Raw genomic sequence first — 10,753 nt, 5'->3', positions numbered from 1 at the left:
CATTTTATATGAGGCAGCCATTGCAGTTAAAGTGGAATGATAGTGCTCTAACTGTGCAATGTGAAAGGACCCAGAGAAAGTTCAGAATTCCCATCTCTAGTTATGAGCCGAATTGCTTTGGCAGAAAAAGGATGTTTCTTGTTCTTTTAAAGGAGATCAATGGCTTTTCCTTACACACTACAAACCAATGTTTTTTTTTTTAATGAATCCCTGAATGTTTTAAAAATGTGATTGAATGTAAGAGAGCAGTAAAAACGATGAGGCTGTGGTCTGTGCTGATTTTGTAACCATTCTGAATGGAATCTACCAGCTCCCTCTACAAATCTCTTGGATACCACATACAGTGAATGCCCTCTACTAATAATTTGGTTTGATAGAATGTAGAGCTACTTTTTGAATTCTTCATTGAAACAGTTCTGCTTTAACCTGAGAACTGGCCATAGGGTTGTGCCTCATTGTTCTGGAATGTCACCTGTAAGATCTGAGGCCCCTTCTACACTGCCATATAATCCAGAGTATCAAAGTAGATAATCTACAATGTAGATAGTCTACACTGCCACATAATCCAGTTCAAAGCAGATAATCTGGATTTTATATGACAGAGTAGAAGGGTTCCTGAGATAGGTATTAGTGTATGTTCCCACTGATTTCAATGGGAACTGAAAGCAACTAATAATTCTCAGATCTGAGGCAATGTATTTCTACTTCAGAAAAGTACTCCTAACTATGTTTTATTTTCTCCAAAGTGGGAATGTGGTAAGTTGTAAATAGAGCATGGAACAATTACCTTTTTGAGCAATAACACCCAAAAAGACACCCCACCCCACAAGCCAATTTGGTATCAAGTAGCTGGACCATAAGGAAGGCTGAGCAAAGGAAGATAGACACTTTTGAACTGTGGTGTTGGAGGAAAATTCTAAGAGTGCCTTGGACAGCGAGAAGATCCAACCAGTCCATCCTCCCGGAAATAATGCCTGGCTGCTCACTGGAGGGAAGGATATTAGAGGCGAAGATGAAATACTTTGGCCACATCATGAGAAGACAGGAAAGCTTGGAGAAGAGAATGATTCTGGGGAAAATGGAAGGAAAAAGGAAGAGAGGCCGACCAAGGACAAGATGGATGGATGGTATCCTTGAAGTGACTGGCTTGACCTTGAAGGAGCTGGGGTGGCCACGGCCGACAGGAAGCTCTGGCGTGGGCTGGTTTGTGAGGTCATGAAGAGTTGGAAGCAACTGAATGAATAAACAACAACAAAAGTATGCAATTTGTGTTTCCCCTTTTATCTCATATTTTTATTGGGATGTATCAAGGGAGTTACAGTATATTTAAAAAAAGAAGGAATATTTTCTGTGCAGGTAATGCAATAGAAATTTGCATATCTACATTTCAATAACTCTTGTCTGTTTGAGGCAAGTGTGAATTGCTAGTTATTCTTTGGAACAGATTTCCCTGCTGCATCAAGGGGTCCAGTTGATATACATTCCCAGACAAGTTAATATCTCCTGAAAATTTCTCCAGAAATTGCAGCTTTAATGATTTATTTAAATGATTTATTTCAAAGATCAAAATATCATCAATTAATACATTTTCCTTCTTCATAAGCAGCCTGGAAGACCTAACTAGGACAGTTGATGACTGGTGCATTTGGAGGCCTCTTGTTTATAGAATCAGTATAATTCAAAGTCAGCTTAATACAAATAACAACAAAAAGCAGGATGAGATTTGGCAGGTCACACAAACAATTCTGATTGGGTAGAATAGCCAAGCATAATATTACATTGACTACTTTATTTCAGTCTGTCTTACATTCCCAGTACACTACTTCAGGCATAGGGTGTCTGCAGTAATCTCGAAAAGGTTTCCTTAAAAGGGCAGAAAAAACAAGAAGGGTTATTTTTCCATTGTAAACATTTTACTGTACTTAAAATATTATTTTTTAAAAAGCAATTAAAACAAAATATATCTCCAAATCCATATTTTTCTTTTCAAAGTAGACATATAGTCAAGATTACGCCATTTATTGTCTCATTACTGTTTCTGCACTACATGTCAGGTCTTCAAGAAATGCCGTGTGCAGTAGGATTTTCACTGGTAGGCATAGCAGCAGTTGGGGTAATAGTGAGATTTGAGGAAAATTACAGTATATATTCTTTTATAAGTCAACCTAATGAACAAGTTGAAATTGTGTTTGACAGGCAAAATTATGGATTTTGATATGATCCATAAATAAGTCGAAGTTCATTCTAGAGATGTGCGTGAATTTTTTTCCTTCATTTCCTTCATGTTATCATTTTGTTTTGACGTTTTGTCTACACAAAATGAATGACAACATTTTCGTAGGAAACATGAGGCGACATGAAAATGAAAGCCACACAGTCATCGTGCTTGCTTTCGTTTTCCTTTCGTTTTGCTCCGTAACAATAAGCAGGTACTGACAGAGGGCTGCTTTCCTATTACAGCTGATGTGTACCAAATGCAAACCTCACTTGGGGGCTGCACTGCTCCCGCCACTTGTCCTCTTCCTCCTTCTCCTCCTCTTCCTGGATGGCCATTCATATTAATAATGATAGTTACTCCAGGACCCTAAGTTGAGTCTTGAAGAGGAGTGCCTCGCCTCACCATTACATCGGATGTGTGTCAATGGGTGTTAATAATAATAATAATAATAATAATAATAATAATAATAATAATAACAACAACAATAGTACTCTGGGGAAGACCAAAACATTTTAAAAGTTGGTGGGCTAAAAGGGATTGAAATGCCCTCCATGTGTGGCAATTTTCACCCCTCTAGCCCAAAAACCGAGCCGGGGGAGGAGGGGAAATTCTGTTCATATAGGCACCCCATTTTCATTAGCAGAAACAAATACAAAAATATGGAAATGAATGAAACTACACAAAACAAACAGCAATTTCATACAAAAGCACATGAAGAGAGGAAAGCACTAGCTCCATTTGAAGGGGTCAGCCACCTCTGGCTGCTGCCATTTGTTCACTCTGGCATTTAAAATGACCTTTCAGCAATCTACTCAGAGAAAGGAATGGCCACCTTTTTAATATGTGTGTGAGTGAAAGTACAGTATTAATTCTTATATTTAAAAAGGAATAATTCCCTACTCTGAGGAGAGTGGTGCAAAGAGAGTACATCCTGAGAGAACCTAAGAGAAGCCCTAACTTTCTCAGTGCCCACTGAGGGGAAGCACCAAAGAGCCACAACTGCCCTATTTTCCATACCAGGCATTCAAAGACTCCCCAACAGTGCCACGGTGCCAGTGAGAGCAGGGGGTTTGGGACTTCTTTCAGGTTCTCCTGGAATGGACTACGCTGCTTTTCACCACCCTACTCCAAAAGGGAATAGTTTCTTTTTTTTTGTTGAGAGTTAAGGTTTAGTACTTATGTTGACCCATGTTTTTGGCATTGACTTTTTGACCAACATTTATAGACTTACACACAAGTATATAAATAATGGCAGAAAGTATTATCAGTGACAACTATGCTCAGAACAGTGTCATTCAAAAAATGACCACAGATAGCACAAATATTATAGAATCATAGAAGTAAACTGGTTAACTCAGTGGTTCTCAACCTGGGGTCCCCAGGTGTTTTGGCCTACAACTCCCAAAAATCCCAAACAGTTTACCAGCTGTTAGGATTTCTGGGAGTTGAAGGCCAAAACATCTGAGGACACATATGTTGAGAACCACTGAGTTAACAGCTATCCAGATTTTAGGGATAGGTTGAAACCTTCAAGTGAGTTGTAACTCAGCAGTCTGTCTCTCTCTTCCCCTCTCTTGCACATTTCACTGGAGAACTGGCTACATTATGGCACTGCTTGAGTATCTGGGGTGTGTGCAGGGCCAGCCGAAGGAAATTTTCAAGTGTAAGCGAAACAGGATTGTGGTGCACCCCCCCCCCCCCCCAAAAAAAAAAACCCAACTGCTGGAAGCATCTTCGGGCGAAATGGGCGATCTGCGCTGTGCGCATGCACGTATCCCTTTCGCCCGAAGATGCTGGAAGCATCTTTGGGAGAAATGGGCGAACTGCGCTGTACGCATGCGCACAGCTCAGATCGCCCATTTCGTCCAAGGCTTCTGGACACAGACGCAGATCGGCCAGCGAACTGCGCCTGCGTCCAGAAGCCTTGGGCGAACTGGGTGATTTGAGCTGTTGGTCCCTCCCTCCAGAAAAATGGGATGAAGTCCTCAGACTACATTTTGGCTGACCAAAGTAAAGCCATATGCACACACCCAGGGCCGGTTGAAGCAGACAATGGGGAATTTACAAGCAGACAATGGGGAATTCCCATCACACATTAAATTTCACGTTTTTACACATCTCTACACGGGGAATTAAAAAAGAAGTAGATTGCCAACCAACAGGAAGCATAGAAAAAAAACACACATTAGAAATGGCGAACTACGTGGAACCTATGGTACGAGCTTGCATCATGTGATGGGCTCTGTAGATAGCCATTTCTTAAATGTGTGGGAACACTGATTTTATTGCGAGTGAAGAAGTCCTGATTGCTGTTTCTGAGACAATATTTTCTCAGTCACCCCCAGATTATAAAATGGTCTACTGAAAGAGTTTCATCATTTGGAGAAGTTGTTTTGTATTTAAAATGGTAGAAAATACCAATCTCATATACCATGTCCATATAGATTTGGGTTTTTTTAAATGAAATAATGGTGCAACTGAGAAAATGTTAGTGGTGTCAGCATGCTTAAGAGTGATACTAAATCTTACTGAAGGAGGCTAACATTTGGGGATATGGGATATGGTTTCTTTTCAAAAACTTCTCAGTGTGAACTAACAATGTAATCATTTGCCTTATTCTTTTTAATGACTGAAAAAATTCTCCTGCTATTTTAATCTTGTTATTTTGAATCCTTGCATCTATTTACATAAATCCCTAACTGTCTGCCTTTCCCCTTCTGGTAGTGTTTTTAGAAGAAGCTGAATACAACATACACTAATGGAGTTCACCATTGTAGAAACTAATTCATTTTTCATCCTATCTTACAGGGCCTCTAATTCTTTGTCAAAAGAAGAATGGCCAAGAGCAAAATTCATTAGCACTTATATTGTTGTTCATACTGTGATACTGGACAATGGCTAAAGCATTGGATTTGAATTTGAAAAGCATTGTTTTGGTTGCTATTGATCTATGAAAATTATGCCTTTCTCTGCTTGAACTACCTCTTGCCGTTGGGTAAGGATAGTGTTAAGGGGAATGTCAGGTATAATGTTTTGCCCTAATTGGAGGAAATGTGGCATATAAATGGAACAAAATAAAATAAAATAAAAGCACAATGGTTGGCACCCTGTCCAGAATTTACAATGCCATAAACTGTATAGTATTTATGAGCTCATCAATTCATTGTTTTCATGGTGGCACCATTGACATGGCTGCAAAGGTTCCCATCAAGCCATCTTTCAAGGCAGCCAGTCACACTATCTGAAGGTTTCTCACATGCAGTCCCTATTGCTTCTCATCTACCCATGGGAGATGGATCATTGGCATGCTATCTTAGCAGGATCCCAGCCAATATTCAGATCAACAAATAATACACTATTTGGTTGAAGATGCCCTATTTTCATCATCAAATAATTAGATGTATCCATTTTGTTTGGTTAGTATTTTCAACTGCATCTTTTTATGTTTCATTCACTCACCAAGACAGCATTCCATCCTTGCTGGCAGCAACTTTCTTTGCACATGCAATGTCATCTCTGATATCATCATCTAGAAATTCTAAACGAAATGTTGAAGACATTAATGAAGAATGATTCAATGTTCTGAGTAGGAAAGAATGACAATTCCATTGCTGTATCATCCATCCCATTGACCAACAGGTTCCCTTCTTGGACTGGCCAAGGTGGCCTTGACAGTGGTTGTAGGCATGACTTCATAAATGGTGTTCTTGCTGAGGGTAGATTGTTGACACCGACTCAAGGTTTAATGGCAACCACTGGACTTATTGCCCTGAGTTTCTGGAAGAACTGAACATCTCATGAATAAAAGCCTGCCGTTCCCTCTCACCTTGCTTTAGTTGCAAATTAGCTTGTCAGTGAATTTTTAAAAATGGCTGGCATTCTGTTGGTGACATACACAAGTATAACTCCATTTTGTATTTGCATATCTCTTTAAAGTTGTTGTTGAAGCATTAATTGAATCTCCTGCACAATAAATCCTAACTATCGGACTAGCTGTTTCCTGCCAGCCTAGCTCACCTTGACTATGTTATTGTAGTGAGAAAGTTGGAGAGGTTTGAGAAGTATGTGGCTATTTCCTGGTATCTGGATGTCATCTCTCAGGACCTTGGGCAAAGTCCCAGAAGGTCATGGGAGATGTCTTCATCATTGTCTTCCTGGCTGCCAGAAAACCGCTAGATGTTTTTTGGTTGGCCCCTGCTCTCCCCTAGTTGTTACCTGGCCATAGAAGGAGAATAGATACAGCAAAATTGTGGGTCTTACATGCCAGGAGTGGAGGACCAAAAAAGTTCTTCTAAAGTGCCCTTCCACACTGCCCTTTATCCTAGGTTCTGATCCTAGATTATCTGCTTTAAACTAGAATATATGAGTCCCCACTGCCAGATAACCTGGGATAAACAGATAATTGGAATCAGATCCTGGGAGATGGGGGCAGTGTGGAAGGGCCCTAAGAAGAACCTTTTGTTCCACCCCCAAAATGAGAGAATTGTGGGTAAACCAACAGAAATCAAGAAAATTGTATAACTTTCCTAATACTCTTCAACTTCAACAGCAACAACATTTTTTTCAGCTTCTTCCTAAGGACTGAGGCATGGAACAATAGCAGATTAACAAAGAACAGATTGGACATTTAAAAACATATAACTCCACTCTAAAGAACACATAAACAGTTAAAATAGCATATAATAGCAATGCATATTTTAAACAATCAATCCAATATTTTAAATCTCAAAATGGAAAAAAAAATCATCTGCATGGAACTGCTGGAACAAATTGATCTTTACTGCTGTTCTGAACTCAAGACAGTTGATGAATCTTCTTGGGCAGGTCATTTCACAATCATGGGGGACTGAAGAAAATGTCCTCTGAGAAACACTTGTCAGTATAGTTTGCACTGGCTGATGTAAATGTCACTCAGAGGGCCAAATTGTTTAGGGTGAATTATACGGAGCCCCAATGGCAAAGTGTGTTAAAGCACTGAGCTACTGAACTTGCAGACCGAAAGGTCCGAGGTTCAAATCCCGGGAGCAGAGTGAGTGCCTGCTGTTAGCTCCAGCTTCTGCCAACCTAGCAGTTCAAAAACATGCCAATGTGAGTAGATCAATAGGTACCGCTCCAGCGGGAAGGTAACGGTGCTCCATGCAGTCATGCCGGCCACATGACCTTGGAGGTGTCTACGGACAACGCTGCCTCTTTGGCTTAGAAATGGAGATGAGCACCAACCCCCTGAGTCAGACATGACTGGACTTAACGTCAGGAGAAACCTTTACCTTTTTATATGGAAGAAGATGATCCCATAGGTAATCCGGACTCAAACTACAAAGTACATAGGACTTTAAAAGCAACAACCAGCACTTTGCACCTTGTCTGGCAATTAATAGGTGGCTATTGCAATTACGTATGTTAAAACTTGCAATATTTCCTGAGGCAAATACATTAAGCATTCACTTACTTTCGCAGTGAATTTTGCACAGGTTCTTTGAGAGATGCCTCTCATTGTTGCACCACTCCAGGCCACTGAGATAAAATAGTCCATAGTACGGATGACCCCTTGTGTACTCATAATGATTTGTGTTATATCCAGTGGCAAACAAAGTCAAGCATATCCCTGCAAGAGAGCACAACTGGCCATTGGAAATGTTCATTGTATTTGTGTCCTAACAGCTCCTAAAAGAGATTTTGAAGCCAGAAAATGACATTATTAAATTTACTGAACTTTCAGGCCCAGCCAAACCTTGGATCTTGACCATCGTGGCATTAGCATTTTCAACATTCAGACCAAAATCCTGTTGGTTATGCTCAGCTACAGTTGTGTCATGCCTTCATGTAGTTTACAAGTGGTAGTGATCCTAAAATTAACCTATTACAGAGTTTGCGCTGCAAGATTTGCTTAGAGGAGGGTTGCCATTGCTTTGCTTTGAGGCTGATAAAGTGCGACTTGCCCAAGGTCACTCAATAGGTTTCCATGGTTAAGGGGGGATTTCACTTCTGATCTCCAGAGTCTAGTCCAACACTCAAACCAGTAGACTACAGAGTCTCTTCAGCTATGATAAACCCATTTAATCAATTGTTGAATTGGTGATCAGCTCATAGGAAATCCTGATACAATATGTCTATTCTAATCAGGATTGTCAATATGACTTAAAGCCTCAGTTAAACATGGACTACAATACAATATATATTTGTGTATAAAGAGGGGAAAAAATTAACACTTTTAACTCCAAAAACTTGGGTTGACTTACACAGGTCATTGCTGGAACTCAATGCAAAGGCAATGATAAGAGGTAGAGGTAAGAAGCTTCCTTACTATTACCATTCTTTTGTCCAAATCAGAGAAAGAATGTATTTCCCTTCTTTCTCTCAATTTTTCCTCACTTGAATGGTGTTTAGTAGCAACACAGGGGAACCTGAGGAATGCAGTTTGCACCCCATTTGGGGCACTCGAGGTGGAGATGAATGGCAGTGGCCATTTTTACTGCAGAAACTTCTCTGCAGAGAGATTGCTGTGACTGTTTTTTAACAGGGCCTTAACATTAAAACCTGCCTTCCAGTATTAAAAATGGCTGTTTAAAAATTACATTGAGAAATGTTAAACAATGTTTAATAATAATATTGAGAAATGTTAGGCAATGTTTCATAATAATATTGAGAAAAATGTTCAAAAAATAGATACGCCCCCAAGTGTTTTGCATGAAAAATGTTCAAAAATAGATACACCCCCCAAGTGTTTTGCAATTTTATATCAATGGATTCCTTTTCAAAATGTGATAGACCTGAAAATAGTTGTGAATGTCCCAGTGTTACAATGTAGAAGAACAAGAGTACTTAAATGCAACAAGACATCATGAAACTCTGTTTGACAAAGTTTACACCAATAAATAGTTTTTGAAAAGAAAAGAAGTAAATACTGGTTACTGAACTCTAACTAGAAAAAACAGCTGAAGAAAAGGCTTCTAAAAGAAGCTGAGAATACCCAACAGAAAGAACTCACTCACAGTGTCCTATGCCGAGTCCATTAAAACCGTCAAGTCCATATTTCATAAGTTCGTCATATAGTTCACATTTTTCATACTTTATGGCCTCATTTGCTTCAAGGAGGAGGTAGAGGAAGCCAAGCTCTAAAACCTTCATATTGGCAGGTCCCTGACAAGTGTTACCTCTCAGTCCTGAGTTTTTTTAGACTTGGAGCTGCTTGTCCTCGCTGCGTGTAGTAACCTTATGTCATCCAGAGGGGGCTCACAGGCTGTTTGCAATACCTTAAACCCAGTGCTTTTCTAAGCATATTTCCAGGGCAGTGGGTAGGAAGTTTGTAAACTCATTAATAGTTCTGAAAAGGGCCTAATTTTGAATGGGTACTATGTTTAAAGGTATTATTGAAGTATGGCTTTAAACCGCATATAATAAATATTTTATCCTATACTTCGTTAATTTTTAATTCCAAAACGTAATATACTTTCTGGATAGCCCTCGTAATATTTAAAATGAAGAACAATTCTAACTAACATAAACTTATCACTATTTCAATGGGAAGTGTGGGCCTGAATTTGGCTGATGAGGAAGTCAAGTTAATTAGGATTGTTGTGTGCTTTCAAGTAGTTTCAGACCTAGGATGGCCCTAAGTCTAAAATTTAGGTCGGGGACCAAGTAAAAGACCTTGGAGTGACACATCCATCCTGCGGGCCTTAGTTTAGGGACCCCTGTCTTAAAATGTGGATTACAACCTGGAGTTAATGTATCACTCCAGCCAGGGCTGTAGCCAAAAAAAAAAAAAATTCAGGGGAGGGGGGTTTGAAACTTTTTTTTAGCTAATCATGAAGAGTTCCATAACGCAAAATAGTTTAGAAATCAGGCTCCATCTATAAACTTCAGTGGATACTCAAGATAGATATACTTCAGTGTAGCCCTGACTCTAGATGTGCTAAAAACAAAAGAGGATTGCACAGATCAAATTCCATAGCAGATTCTTGTTGGGAAAACCATAAGAAGACTGTGGCTGGCATCCTGTTAGGGACGTCGTCACGTGTAAGTTTCCTTTATGCATATGGTTGTCCTGTTTTGACTTCTGTGGTAGTTGGTATTCCTTTCTTCCCTCCATAGTGTCCACCCTGACAACTTACCAAAAAGATCTTGAAGCTGCTCTGCAGGGCTTCATGGGGAGGACACAGGACTGGAGAAATATCTCTCTGTAGCCAGATGTGAAATGAAGACATAAGCACTGAGGTCTACTGGGATCTTCCAGGGGCTTCAGTAAGTCTGGCAAGTCACACCCTCTTAACCTCAGAGGAAGATAATGGCAAACCTCTTCTAGACAAATCTTGTCAAGGAAACCCAAGCCTTATGGTAACCATAGATCAAAAATGACTTGAAAGCACATGACAGCAACAATGGAACATAGCTAAACCTGTCTTCTATCTGTTCGCTCCCCACAAATTTTGTAATTATTATTATTATTATTATTATTATTATTATTATTATTATTATTATTTTAGTATCGTCTTTATTTATACTCCACCTTTCTCCCCATGGGGACTCAAGGGG

At 39.7% G+C, this 10,753-nt stretch overlaps 1 protein-coding gene across 1 annotated transcript; it reads right to left on the bottom strand.

Moving 5' to 3' along the window:
• Positions 1-1,522: 1,522 nt before the first annotated feature.
• On the bottom strand, positions 1,523-10,014 carry LOC103277720 (lysozyme C, milk isozyme). The gene is made up of 4 exons (XM_008103678.3): positions 9,211-10,014; positions 7,668-7,823; positions 5,678-5,756; positions 1,523-1,863 (listed from the first exon to the last, which is right to left on the bottom strand). The coding sequence occupies exons 1-4, from the start codon at positions 9,344-9,346 to the stop codon at positions 1,794-1,796; spliced, it is 441 nt and encodes a 146-aa protein (XP_008101885.2). The 5' UTR covers positions 9,347-10,014; the 3' UTR covers positions 1,523-1,793.
• Positions 10,015-10,753: the final 739 nt, after the last annotated feature.

This window comes from Anolis carolinensis, chromosome 2 (assembly GCF_035594765.1).
Source record: "Anolis carolinensis isolate JA03-04 chromosome 2, rAnoCar3.1.pri, whole genome shotgun sequence".
Classification (NCBI taxonomy): domain Eukaryota; kingdom Metazoa; phylum Chordata; class Lepidosauria; order Squamata; family Dactyloidae; genus Anolis; species Anolis carolinensis.
Note: the sequence above shows the minus strand (reverse complement) of the source record. Positions and strands in the feature narration are given on the sequence as shown.